The sequence below is a fragment of the Capra hircus genome, chromosome 1 (assembly GCF_001704415.2).
Source record: "Capra hircus breed San Clemente chromosome 1, ASM170441v1, whole genome shotgun sequence".
Taxonomy (NCBI): Eukaryota; Metazoa; Chordata; class Mammalia; order Artiodactyla; family Bovidae; genus Capra; species Capra hircus.
In genome coordinates, this window is record NC_030808.1 from 80,201,892 (window position 1) to 80,216,242 (window position 14,351).

The 14,351-nt window shown below is 43.3% G+C and overlaps 1 protein-coding gene across 1 annotated transcript; it reads right to left on the reverse strand.

The window, feature by feature from the left end:
* On the reverse strand, positions 4,970 to 12,952 carry HRG (histidine rich glycoprotein). Its single transcript, XM_005675159.3, has 7 exons — positions 12,694 to 12,952; positions 10,845 to 10,961; positions 9,981 to 10,071; positions 8,677 to 8,843; positions 7,649 to 7,729; positions 6,841 to 6,942; positions 4,970 to 5,834 (listed from the first exon to the last, which is right to left on the reverse strand). The coding sequence occupies exons 1-7, from the start codon at positions 12,946 to 12,948 to the stop codon at positions 4,989 to 4,991; spliced, it is 1,659 nt and encodes a 552-aa protein (XP_005675216.2). The 5' UTR covers positions 12,949 to 12,952; the 3' UTR covers positions 4,970 to 4,988.

The window sequence follows — 14,351 nt, forward strand, 5'->3', positions numbered from 1 at the left end:
TCTGAGCTTCAGTTTCCTTCTCTGTAAAATGTAGACTACTATCTTCACTTTTTATTTTTAAGGAGTGATTGTTAATATAATACATGCACAGCGCCTGCTAATTAGTTCTTACAAATTATAAATACATTTAGAGTAGGATGGTTAAGAATCCATGACTTATGGAAGTGGTTTCAGGTGCATGGTGATGGTATATGTGTGGTGTGGTGTGTAGGGAAAAAAGCTAAGGGTGAGAGAGACTTGGGTAAATTCCTAGGCTGAGAAGGAATGGTAAAGAAGGAGACGTGGGTTTGATCCCTGGGTTGGGGAGATCCTCTGGGGAAGGAAATGGCAACTCATTCTAGTATTCTCACCTGGGAAACCTCATGAACAGAGGAACCTGGTGGGCTACAATCCGTGGGGTTACAAATGGTCAGGTATGACTCAGCAACTAAAACCAAAAACACATGAGATGATGGATGTTAACTAAACCTATTGTGATGATTATTTCACAGTTATGTAAATCAAATCATCATGTTATACACCTAAAATTTATACAGTGATGTGTGTCAATTCAGAGAAGGTGGTGGCACCCCACTCCAGCACTCTTGCCTGGAAAATCCCGTGAACAGAGGAGCCTGGTAGGCTGCAGTCCATGGGGTCGCTAAGAGTCGGACATAACTGAGCGACTTCTCTTTCACTTTTCACTTTCATGCATTGGAGAAGGAAATGGCAACCCACTCCAGTGTTCTTGCCTGGAGAATCCCAGGGACAGGGGAGCCTGGTGGGCTGCTGTCTGTGGGGTCGCACAGAGTCGGACATGACTGAAGTGACTTAGGAGCAGTGTGTCAATTATTTCTTAATAAAACTGACAGAAAAATTAAAAACACAGGCCTTGGCAGTGTACGTGCACATGTGTGTGTGCCGTCACACAGTTGTGTCCACTCTTGCAACACCGTGGACTGTAACCTGACAGGATCCTCCGTCCATGAGAGTCTCCAGGCAAGAATACTGGAGTGTGTTACCAGTTCTTCCTCAGGTGATTTTCCCCGCCCATGGACTGAACCCATGTCTCCTGCATCTCGTCTCCTGCATTACAGGAAGATTCTTTACCACTGTGCCACCTACAGGAAATAAAATAAACAGCAAAGGATGTGACTTTGGAGGAGGTCGACCTGGGTTGTAATCCCAGCCCCACAATTTACTTACTGTAAGATCCTAAAAAAGTAATTAAACTTCTTTGGGCCTCATCTTTCTTCTCTAAAAATTAGTCATCGTGGACGCCTGTTTTCCTTTTCTCCTTGAAATACAGCTAGGCTTCATTTCCTGAAGCCACAGTGATGGTACTAGTATTCAATACTAGTGTTTAATAACGAGTACCATGAAAACACTGACCAAGCAGACCAGATACAACTCATCAGAAGAGTCACCAGCGATAGACAATTAGTGGAACACCCCACTGAATGCCAGCCCTGCAGAATCATATTTCTCCATGAAGGCATGGACACAGTGCTGGCAGCTTAATTAGAGAGTAGAGAAAGGTGAAATCCACGAAGACCAAAAAAAACAAAAAAACAAAAAAAATACATAGCTTAATAACTCTCAGAAGCATTTGAGCAGTATTGTATAATTTATTGAGTCTTTTCACAAACATTGCTTGAATTATTAAAACAGTTTCCTGGAAAACACAGTATTGAGTCCTCTCAATTCTTTTCAATTAAATGCATTCATAATATGCAAACAGTTGATACAGGTGAAAAAAGGGGTAAGAAAGGATTCCTACTTTAGGGATTTTACATTGTGCTAGAGGTTTGGACAATATACCATTGATTGCTTCTTGTCTAGATGCTTTTTTTGCATGATAGCTAAAAAGTACGTGAATGTTTAACTTTTGCTATAATTAGTAAATTGTGGGGCTGGAATTAGAACCAGATCAACGACCTTCAAAGTCACACTCTTTCTTGTCGGTTGTGTATGTAACTGTACGGGCTTCCCAGGTGGCTCAGTGGGTAAAGAATCCATCTGCAATGCAGGAGATACAGGAGACATAGGTTCAATCCCTGGGTTGGGAAGATCTCCCTGGAGGAGGGCATGGCAACCCACTCCAGTATTCTTGCCTGGAGAATCCCATGGACAGAAGAGCCTGGCGGGCTACAGTCCGTGGGGTTACAAAGAGTCGGACAGGACTGAAGCGACTGAGCGTGCATGCACACACACACCTGTATATACAGGCAAATCCTGTTGAAACTGGACCCTTTGGGGCCTTCCTGGGACAAAACCCCACCCCGTGCCCTCTGCCTGCCTCTTGTTTGTAAAAAATTTCCTAAACCTTCCCTGAGTTCCAAAGAGCAGATTCACACAATTACTAACTAGGGAAGTGCGGTAGTACAAAAACAAAGGAAAAGCAAGCCCAATATAATCTTAAACCATGACTTTTATTTTAAACTGATACCTTGCTTTATGACCCCAAATTGCCCTGTGGCTTTAACCAGCTGGCTCCAAGAGGGCTTAAAATATATGACACTGGAGGGGTGGAGTGGGGCGGTGTGGGGAGTCAATTAAGAACCGAAACTCCTGACCCATCACAAAGGCCCTGAGAAAATAATAAAATGCCTCAGTCATTGCTATTACTCTCTCCTAGAGAGAAATTGAGGGATCACAAGACATTGATTGACTGATTTGCTTTGCAGGAACCCATAGATTAATCACAAGAACACATCTCGTCACAAGACAGTGCCAGGGTATCTGCAACTGAGACATCCTGAAATCACAAAGATCCCCTCTCCTTTACCTTTTGTGCCTTTCAGAAACTTGTGCCCCAGGCAGTCAGCAAGATTAATTGAATTTGACACAAGTCTAGCTCTCCCATCATCTATGTTGGTGCCTCTTCATCTAATAAACCTTTCTTTGATCCAAACTCTTTTTTGGCCTCACAGTATGTCAGGCACACAAAGTTAGGTTCAACAACACTCTAGGCGGGGGTGGGGGGTGGGGGGGTAGGGAGGGGTGGGGAGGGCGGGGGGGGGGTGCAGGGAACGGTTGCTTTTGCTCTTTGACATTTATTTTTATTTATTTGTTTGACTCATCGGGTCTTGGTTGCGGCATGCAGGACCTTCTGTCTTCTTCGCAGTATGTAGGATCTGTAGCTGCAGCATGCAAACTCTTGGTTGTGGCATATGATCTATGTGATCTCCAGTTCCCTGACCAGGGATTGAACATGGATCCCCTGCATTAGGAACGTGGAGTCTCAGCCACTGGACCGCCAGGGAAGTCACTCGACAACACTGCATTTGAGTCTTCACTTGAAATACCACCATCATCAGCCTGTATTCCATTCCAGCTCTTGGACTGTGGATCTTCAGTGACCTTCTTACGCTTCCAGTTTCACCTTCTCTGTCTTTGCGCATTTCTCTTTCTTCCCAGCTTAAGAACTTGGTCTCTTTCACCCTTAGCTTTTTTCCCTGCCCCTGACCACCCCGCCCCCGCCCCGCTCCGTCCCCCAGCCTCACCATTAGAATCTACCTCCTTCTGCCAAACCCACACACCTGAAAGTGTTCATTAAGTCAGGTGGAAAGAATCTGAAATCTTGTTTTTGTTGTTCAGTCTCTAAGTCATGTCCCACTCTTTGCAACCCCATGGATTGCAGCACGTCAGGCTTCTCTGTCCTTCACTCTCCTGATTTTAACCTGTGTCTGAACACTTGATATTTTCCCTGGTGGTTCAGCAGTATAGAATCCACCTTCAGTGGTGGAGAGATGGGTTCAATCCCTGGGCTGGGAAGATTCCCTGGAAAAGGAAATGGAAACCCATTCCAGTATTCTCACCTAGAGAATTCCATGGACAGAGGAACCTGGAGGGTTACAGTCCATGGGGTCGCAAAAAGTCAGGCATGACTTAGCGGCTAAACAACAAAAACAAAATATTTGAGACTTGATGTGGGAAGAAGGGAAAAGAAAGATTTGAGTGTGAAAAAGGAGTCTTTTGGCAGTGAAAATAGAGTGAAAAGAGGCTCTTACCTGAGACTACTCTGGGGAGAAGATAGGAAAAGGACAGCAGAGGGCATCTCGGTCCTGCTTTCTAGAAACGTAGCCTGGAGGCAGCAGGATCTCAGGAACAGAGCCATATGACCATATGGAATGACCTCCTGGCAGTCATTCCATTAACTGTCTTACAGAGATTCCTGTATTACCAGTTTGATATAGAAAAAGCAGGTAAACTAGACCTAAAGAGTCATGTGAACAGAGCAGTAAGCATTCCTCAGCAGGGGGACCTGGTGGGCCAGTGGTGAAGAATCACACCTCCTTCTCATGCCTACCACACAAACACCTTGGCACTATGAGAGTAAAACCCTAGAACTGCTTTGTGTGGGGAGTAGCAGAAAGTCCAAGAAGGCCTGAGGTTAAATTTCCCATTAGCTCAGTAAGGATGCCAATTTAAAATAGAAATTAATTTGTTCCAAAAATAAAGTAGTATATTTTGTGCACTTGAATTTATGGTTACGATTCATGCTTGCAGCCTTTTTTTAAAAAAAACAATTTATAGCATGAGCTTTGTTTCCTTAATAATTGAATTGAGAATTTGTTTTCCCAAAAGGAAATTTAGGGGACTGGATAACAAGTGGAAGAGAATTTGGGTCACTTTTATAAAAATAATCCTTTTAATGATAGTAAATTCCTTCTTGGTAGGTCCAGCCTCAGCATAAGTACCAGCAAAGGAAAAATGCCAGAATTAAAGGAGTTTAATCCAAGAAAGAAATTTTGAGGATCAGAGATTTGCTTCAAGTGATATAGTAGCCAGTGATGGACTTAACTTCCAATCTGTAGCACTGATATCTTTCCTCTCCTTTCCTTTTGTCTGTCTATTCTTATGTCATTTCCTCCCCTATCCACATTTTGCCCTATCCTGAGTATGAAAGTAAGGTTATAATAACTTGCCATTTTGCATATATTACTGGTCACATTTTATTTATGGTTCTCATTCAGGACATGACTTATTTTTCCCCATCAAGGATTTTATTTTGGCAATGTATACGCAAAAAACTTTGAGATATGTAGAAACTTAACGTTGAATGTCCCGGGACATGATTCAGAGGCTGACTGGGGGAAGGCCTGAATTTCTGGCTGTAGGGGATTATTGTGGTTTGGCAATGAGAAGCTGGGAAAATTGGCTTCTGGAAGAGGGAGAACTTCACCTTTCTTTAGTGAAGGAAGTCGGTGAATATATCCAATTGGTCTCCAGTGGAAGCGAAGGTGTCCTTCACCTGGACCTCTTTTTTTGGAGTGCCAAGGTGGTGGGCCACGGCCTTGGCGATGGTGGTCTTGGGGACCTTGGCTATGTGGTGGTGGGTCACAGGGTCCATGGTCGTAGAAATCATGGTCATGGGGGTGGTGTCTATGAGGATGGTGTCCATGGGGATGATGTCCATGGGGATGATGTCCATGGGGGTGGTGCCCATGGGGGTGGTGTTCATGGGGATGATGTCCATGGGGGTGGTGTCCATGGGGATGATGTTTGTGGGGATGATGCTCATGAGGATGATGTCCATGGGGGTGGTGTTCATCAGAACTATGGTCATGAGGGGGCCTATGTTTACCATTGGTGCCAAAGGGAGGGTGAGGACATCTTAACCCTGGAGGGGGAAATGGTAGAGGAACACTTGCTTGAAATGGTGGACTGTCTGAGTGATTTTTGTGTTCTAGAGGAGGTGGGCATCTAAAGTTATGTGGCTCATGGGGATGACCATGATCTTTAGATCCACTGGGCTTAAATGGAGGCCTTCCAGCAGGAAAATGCTCATGCTTGCCAGAGTGGAAGGGACGGCCCAAATGATGTTGCACACCACTGAAGTTTCTATGTTCCTGATGATGGAAACAGAAGAGTGGATATCATCATGTAACACAGAAAGAAGCTGGATGTTTAATTTAATTTATGGCAATAGCACTAGATTTTAGATTCCACAACTATTTTTAAAAGTAGGATATCAAAAAAGGATTTCTCAAATTCTTATCTGGCCAACTCTCATTCAAAATACAAACAAAATCAAAATACTTCCCATCTCAATATAAACTGATGAAATTATACTATAAAATGATCCTTATCTATAGATCAACCTTTGGAAAATTAGTGCCTTATAATTTATATTCTCAACAAGTCAAGGTTTTATGGTACAAACATCTCCTACTCCTAAAGAATGATCACTTACCTCTGTGTTCAGATTTTAATTTTTAAGAAATCTGTGGAGCCATGTTCATGGTGACAAGCCTGCCCCCTCTACTTGGGGTGGTGCTGGTACATGGGCACTTGGATTATGCTCAGGTTTTGTTTTTTTTTTCTGATATAAAAAACACTGTGAAGAATATCTTGGTATCGAATAAAAACTTTGTGGGACATATGTAAACTACTGTTTTGAGTCTTATTTCATACACCCTTATATAGTAGATTTTAGTCTCATTCATTTTTTAGGTTCTATGCCTAATATTGAAAGCTAGGAATTAAGTGTCAGCACTGGAGTTCTGACTACAAGAGCTACTTTCAATTCATTAGAGGTTGGTTGAATTAATCATGATTTTACTTTTCCGGCCAATCTTACCCTTCTCAGTTCTTGGGGGGTGGGGAGAAATCCATATTTTTCGTGTCATATCAGCAATTTGTACTGTCCCAATTGTACTTTCCCTGTTCTCTCTGTATTTCCCCTCCTTGTCATCCCTACTGCCTCATCCACCATCTCTCTTTCTCCCTCTTCTGTCCCTCTTACACAAACACACACAATACACACCAACAACCATAAGAACAATATATGCTGTGTGTGTGAAAACATCACCTAGTTTGGCGCTGATCATGACAAAGCCTACTTAAGCAACCCACCTTAAGGTTGAAGACTTCACAGTTTGTGACAATGGTTTTTGGGGTTTCCAAGTCAGAGGCTTCCACATCATAGAACAAATCTGCTCTGCAGAATCCAAAGATCTGTAAAGAAACGATAAACCTGTTAGGGTGTGTGTGTTTGAGTGTGTATGTGCAGGTGGTAGCAAGGTATCCAGCTTTGTTGGGAACTCCCAGACATTTGGGAAAGGAAAAGAGGCTCTAGAAAACTCAGGGTGGTTGTTGTTTAGTCATTAGGTTGTGTCCTGAGGAGGGTAAGATATGCCAGAAAATAAGGAGATCTTCATGCAGATACCTGAGTATCAAAGGATAAGTGACTAGGGGAACAATCCCTTTGCTTGAGCATCAGAAAGACTGGATTCTAACCTCAGCTCGGTTGTGAACATCAGGCAGGACCCTTTGCTGAGCCTCAGTTACCTCTTTGTCAAATGGAGTCACTGTGAAGTGTAAATGAGGTGACATGAGTGATAGTGCTCTTGGGTGTCGGTTCTTAATGCAAGCCAGTTATTTGCTTTAGTTTAATCCTAATGGGTAAAAAAAAAAATCCAGTGCTAAGTGTAGGTAAATAACATGTATAATTTTATAATACATGTGATACTCTCACGATTCCCTTAACTGCTCTGTGCCTTAGGTTCCCCGTCTGTAAATCAGGAATAAAAGTAGTATCTACTTCGTAGGGCAGCAGCGAATTAATAAGGTAATACACGTAAAGCACTTAGAAGGATGCCTGGCACATAGTAACTGGTTTCTGAATGTTACCTAGCACTTCACAGACACTGATTATACTCACATGAGAGTGTCTGGGAAAGTGGTGACTGGAACAGTTCCTCACAGAGAAGTCCAGGAAGTAACTGGTACCTTTCCCTCCTCTCTAGAACAAATTGAATCCAAGCAGTTTCAAGTACATAAAAAGTTAAAAAAAAAAAAAAAGCAGTAGATGCTTACTTTCCAACATACTATTAAGTACTATGAGGATTCAAAATCTCCAATATGCACCATTTTTCTCTGCCTTTAAAAAATTTATCACATGAGTGATAAGGTGAATACTATTTCATTGAAAGTTTCAACTAATAAATACAGACATAACTAAGGATAGTGTGAAAAATCAACCTTTGTGCCTCTCATTCTCAGAGGTACCACTATCATCCACTTGATGGATTTTTCCTTCAAGCCTTTTCCTAAATATGTTACACATATACACATATGTCTAATTATTTAACATAAATGGAATCATAGTCTTAAGTATTGTTCTGCAACCTACTTTTTCCATTAGCAATGTATCTTGAAACTCTTTCCAGTGCATAAACATTCAAAATGTTGTTTTCAGTAATTGTGGCGTATTCATTCCATTGTTTGCATGCACCATAATCTATTTAACTACATTTACAAATGCATGACCGACATCAGCTAGCTGCTGTGCAAGGCTAGCTTGGGTGGGAAGCGCTGAGGTCCTTGGACTGGGAGGCAGAACTGTCTCACTCCAGCCACACCACTAGGAGTGGTGAAGTGGGTGCTCTGAGTCTCTGTTTTCCATCATAATACAGGAGATTAGGACCAGATGATTATAATGACTCACGTAAGTTTTATTATTCTCTTCTGTCTTTCCCTCTTCCTTGTTTGGGTTTTTCCTTTTCTCTGTTCAATATTGACACACAGATACCCACAACTCCAAAGAACTGAAGGAGGGAGCCTCAATCTAAAAGGTCTCAAATTAAAAGGTCGAGCGAGGGCAACAAAGAGGCTCAGGGCTGCTAAGCTCACACCGGCTGCGCTGGACTCTGGGCCCTCGGTGCTAGCTAAACATTAGAGGAGACTCACCGCTCTCACAGCCCTCATCACTTTGTCCACTCTGAAAGGAGCAAAGTCACTGTTCTCCCTTTTGTACTTCTCCAGGGCGTTGTCAGCTTGTTCTCTGTAGAGCTCAGTATCCTCAAAGAAATCGAAGAGCACTGGGCTGTCTATAGTATTGGTCAGCGCTGAAGAGACTGGAGAAAGAAATGGGCAGTTTTGCGGTTACTGAGTTGGAAGCAGTAATGTCAATGTTGGGACTTGACACATGTAAGCGTGATGGCAAGAATAACAATAGCTTCCATTTTACAGATGGAGATTGAGGCTTAGAGAGGTAACTTGTCCAAGATCAAGTCCGTCAATCAGTGGCTGAGCTAAACTTAAACCCAGATCCTTCTAACGCTCAAGTCTCTGTTGTGACCCCTATTCATGACAACCCATCACTCATAAAGTGCTAATATTTTAATGAACCCTTCCCCGTCTCTGCCAAGGAGAGAGGCATCGTTAACACAAAATATTGCCCAGAGAAGAGAAGATGCAGCTCGATCTTTCTTTACGGCAACCTTGTGCGGGAGTTGCTTGACTGTCAAATTTTTATATATTGAACCATGTTAAGATTAATTATTTTAAAAGAAATTCTGTGATAATTCTTTTGAAAAGGTGAATTTAAAAGGTGTGTAATTTAGAGTCAGTGCCGGTCGAATAGGGTCATGTCTTTGCCACACTTTGGCTCTGTTCCCCAGGCTGGGTCATTGAAACTCCTTGAGGTTTATTTTATATCTAAAATAGAAAGTATTATAATCTTTATTTCATAATCTTGTGAGATTAAACAAGTTAATATACATATAACTGCTTTGTGAGCATATGTAACTTTCAGTCGTTGAAGTCAATACTTGAACACTAAGTACTTTGCAAAGTATACTACACAGGCTATCTATTTAATTCTGGGAAGAACCTGAAGGGATAATATTATTGTTATCCTCATTTTACAAAGGAGGAAAGCTTGAAGAAGTAACTTGCCCTTAAAACCATACAACTAGTAAGTGTTGAGGGTGGGGTTCAAACTCAAATCAGACCCCAGAGCCTATGTTGTCTACAATGATGTCATACAGCTCCTTGTAAATTTCTGTTTTTAGATGTTGAATTTCTATAAAAGAAGATGTGCCAGTAATAAGGAAAAATCTTCTCTTCTCAAGAGAGCAAGTGATAATTGTATCCACAAGGGCAGGAACCATTTCTGATACATACTTCATAGACTTCTGTGATGAATACCACTGTTTGATTGAATTTTGTATGAACCTAGAATTAATTAGCATTTTAACAGGCAATCATACCAGAACTTGTGGTGCAGTTAAAGTCATTCACTCTAAGATCCTCAGACCCAGCCAAACGTGTTATAGCGATTACCTTACATTGTCCAATCACCTGTAAGAAAGAGAGGTTTATGTTATAGCCTACTTCTTTCCTTAGGTTTACCTGAGGGAACAAAAATGTGAGGCAGCATGCTCCTACTATCCATTTGAAATTATTGTGCTTCCTCTCGCCAAACCTTCTCTCAAAAACCTGTATTTTCTTAGCATAGTTCTGTAGTCTGGATATGCTACAAGCAAAATTCTCATGAGAACCACAGAGAAAGTGTTGAAAGAGATAATGGCCATATCCCAAACACTTTCAAGGAAAAAAAAAGCTAAAACTGCTGGATACGTAGTCGTCATATTTTCTGGAACTGAAATCTTATATCTCTGCTCATTTATCTTTGCATCTTCCTCTGTGGCAGAGAACCTGGGCTCTGAGAACCCATGTGCAATGTGCAGAACAAGACTCAATTCCTTATGGTGACTGCAACTAATCCCTTTGGCCATTTCTGTTAGGGAAACCAGCATTCACAGTTACAGGTTCAGAGGTTCTTAGACATTAGGTGATTTGCCCAAGGTCTCACAGCTGGTCATGCTATGACATGGGACCATAAGCCCCACTGACTTTTCTTGAACTGGATTCCCGGTATGGCTCTCAAGAAAATATTACTCGAAGTCAACATAGTCCTTATAAGCCGAGACGCAGAAGTTTTGCTCTTATTGTTTTAGTGTGTAAGCTCAGGTGTGCAACCACCCTGGGCAAGAAGATATTTCTGCTTCTTTCTATCTATTGATAGAAGTCCGGAATGCTAACAGGAGAGGAATAGTAGCCGGTTTACTTACTATTTCAGATGGATGACGAGAAACATCCGGCTCACAGTCATCCCAGTGCTTCCTGGATAGGACTGGACAGTCAGATTCTTTCACATCCAAGACTAAATAGTAGACAGCTGTGGATTCCTGGGGAATGCCAAGAAAGCAATGGCTGGGTAATATGTGGAAACCCAGAGTTTTCCAATAAAAATAAGCTCTTTATTTCTTAAATGGAATTCCTGTCATTCCTGTCATTCTACTCCTCTCCAAGTCATTGCAGGTGCCCTACCTTTATATCATGTGATCTGTTTATTTAACAGAAAGCATAGAGAGTTTTTAGCTGGTCATAATATTGCTTCTGCCCATGAATTTTAAAGAGCAATCACAAAAAGGCAGTGTTGGTTTGGGGGGAAGTATTGAAGGTACAAGACTAGAATATAAGCAATACCAGCCATATTATGGCCTCCATTCTGTACGTACAGCTGTGTCCTCTCATCCAGTTCTATTCCTGAACTTGGGCTTCTTGTCTTTTTTTTTTTTTTAATAGATTGACTCTTTTTTTTTTTTTTTTTTCCTTTGGCATCATGTGGGATCCTAGTTCCCTGACGAGGGATCAAACCTGTTCCCCTTACAGTGGAAACTCAGAGTCCTAACCAGTGGACCATCAGGGGAATCCCAGATTTCTTGTCTTGATTTCAACTTGCCCAAAGCTCAATTCACTCTCTTCGCTTACAAACTAGCTCTGTCCCTCTACCTCCTTTGTCTAATCAGAGATGCCATTATTTATTGCCTTAGTCTTTGGCTTAAGGAATGTCTCTCTTCCAAGATGATGGTTGTTCCAAAACCCACAGAGAACCTCTGGACCCCCTCTGCCTTTGTTCTGTTTCTCCATACCTTCCTTCCAGATTCCCTACACACAGAGAGGTGGTATACCAGGAATTCTCCTAGAAGGCCATTATCCAAGCCATTATGCTGTTCAAATCCTGCTCATTCTTCAGGATGCAAATGAAGCCTTCTCCCATCCATTATAATTGATCTTCCATTTGATCCCTCCAGCATTTATTCCACTCAGTCACCTGAGTATATCCCATCTTACCCAGTTCACCTATGTGTGTGTGAGGTGATGATTATTTCCTTGAGAGCAAAGCCCATAGTTTATTATAATCTTCCTCTTATAGCAGTTAGCCATTGATTGGGCTCTGCATAAGTGCTTATAAGTATTTAGAGGCTGATCAAGGACATAATGACTGTGCTTAGTAGCTTCAGTCATGTCCAACTCTTTGCAACTGCATGGACTGTAGCCCAGCAGTTTCCTCTATCCATGGGATTTTCCAGGCAAGAATCCTGGAGTGGGTTGACCTGCCCTCCTCCAGGGAACCATCCCAACTCAGAGATCGAACCCACGTCTCCTATGTATCCTGCATTGGCACGAGGGTTCTTTACCATCAGTGCCACCTGGGAAGTCCAGGACATACTAGAAACAGATATTAATTCAAAGGATAAGAGAACAGTTAGAGCAGCCCTGAGGGCTTCCCAGGTAGCACAGTGGTAAAGAATCTGCCTGCCAATACAGGAGATGCAAGAGACACGGGTTCAATCCCTGGGTGGTGAAGATCCCCTGGAGGAGGAAATGGCAACCTACTCTAGTATTCTTGCTTGGGAAGTCCATGGACAGAGGGGCCTGGCGAGCTACAGTCCATGGGGTCAAAAAGAGTCAGACATGACTGAACGCAGTACAGCGCAGAGCAGCCCAGAAATGAAACCAACAACCCTGACCAAAGCCAATCCACCATGCAAAGTGGCAGGCTTAGGAGCTAGTGTCTCCTCTGGCCCTGGTCCATCACCTCCCCACTCAGCGCTGCCGTGGGACGCCCCTCACCACTCTTTCCAAGTGGGCATCAGCGACCCGCAGCAACTGGAAAAGGTAGCCATCCCACCGTCCTTTATTGATCAGGTCCAGAGCTTTCGCAGCCACGGGCTCAACGGCATCGCAGCCTGTGGGACTCACGGCACAAGAACACTGCTGTGTGATCAGAAGGATGGACAGCAGTGCTGCAGGGAGTGCCTTCATCTTGTTAAAGTGTGAAAAGCACCCCTTCCTCTGGGATACCGCGGCAGACAAGTTTATACACATTTTCCGAAACGCACACACAACTGATTAAGCAAGATTTTATACATTTTTGTTATGTAACCGGGGATGTTCACCTTGACCCCTGGTTCAAATATCTGTCAACACTCTGTAAATGATTAGTGGGCCCTGGGGACAGAAAGCTGAAACATGCCATGTTTATAAACATTCCTCGTTTTGAGGCTAATGCCCTCAAAACCACGTGTCCCAACAGGGGGAAGACAGTGAGATGTTTTATAGTAATTGTTCAGAGACAGTGTGATCAGCTTGTGGTCATTCTTCTAATGGGTTTGAGGTGAGGTAAGTAGGAGTCAGCATCATCAACCCTCAGGCCTGACAGGTCTGGGGTCTGTGTGTTTGGAGGCAGCATACCATCATTAATTGTTAACTTCTCCCACCTGGAGGGGGTTTCAGTATCTGCAAAACAGCTTAAAGATATTGTTGTGTGTAATGGTTGAAGAGGAAATGACCCAGGCTCAAGGCTACTCTTGACTGTTTCTCCCTGTGCGTGCTAAGTCACTTCAGTCATGCCGGACTCTATGTGATCCCATGGACTATAGCCTGCCAGGCCCCCTGGAGTGGGTTGCCATTTCCTCCTCCAGGGGATCTTCCCCACCCAGCGATCAAATCCGCATCTCTCTCTTACATCTCCTGTATTGGCAAGTAAGTTCTTTACCACTAATACCACCTGGGGGTCCCCTCCCTTTTCAAATTAACAACTGCTTGAATTCAAAGTCAGGGAAGGTCATGGAGGCTAAATGAAGGCTGTTTCCTGTAATCAAAGAAATGGGGGACACAGAAAAACTGTGCCCAGGAGCCCCACAGGGTCCTGCTCAGTACCACCTTGGAAAAAGTTGGGAGCACACTGTCATTCTAGTTCTTTGTGACCCTTGAAGGATGCGAAAGACAATTAGTTCATGTGGAAGAGGAAGGTGGTGAAGGTAGCCGCCAAGTCATTCGATGCCCTTCCCAGAGATAGGGTTAGAGGGCATATACCATTGGGTGAGGGACCCAGGACTGGGGGATAGGGCTGAGATTAAGCTAATCCCCCATCTACACCCCTCCTGAAAAAACAGTATGAGTGCACAGATCCCTCATACCAGTAGAGCCCAGCAGCATCAGAAAGGATGAGGAGAAGTCAACCCAGGCTGCCTCCCCACTACCAGTGACTTACACCACCTGCCTTCCTCCCCAGTCTTCTTGCAGTGTCAGAGTCTACGGCCATGGCTCTCAGCCTTGAATTCGTATTGGAGTCACCTGAGGAACTTTTCAAAATCCTTATGTCCAGGCTTCCCCCAGAGCAATTAAACCAGGGGCTTTCGGAGTGGACCCAGGTGTTGGTAGTTTTCCCAATGTGCAGTCGAGGCTGAGAACCGGTTGGGCTTTGGACACAACCCCAGGGAATGGAA

Excerpts from the sequence above, each read along its gene's own strand:
- HRG (XM_005675159.3), bottom strand. The coding sequence starts at position 12,948 with ATGTGTATAAACTTGTCTGCCGCGGTATCCCAGAGGAAGGGGTGCTTT. Across the intron at positions 10,962-12,693 it reads ATGCCCACTTGGAAAGAGTG|GAATCCACAGCTGTCTACTA; the intron begins GTGAGGGGCGTC and ends GGCATTCCCCAG. Across the intron at positions 8,844-9,980 it reads TAACTGCACCACAAGTTCTG|TCTCTTCAGCGCTGACCAAT; the intron begins GTATGATTGCCT and ends TTCTTTCTCCAG.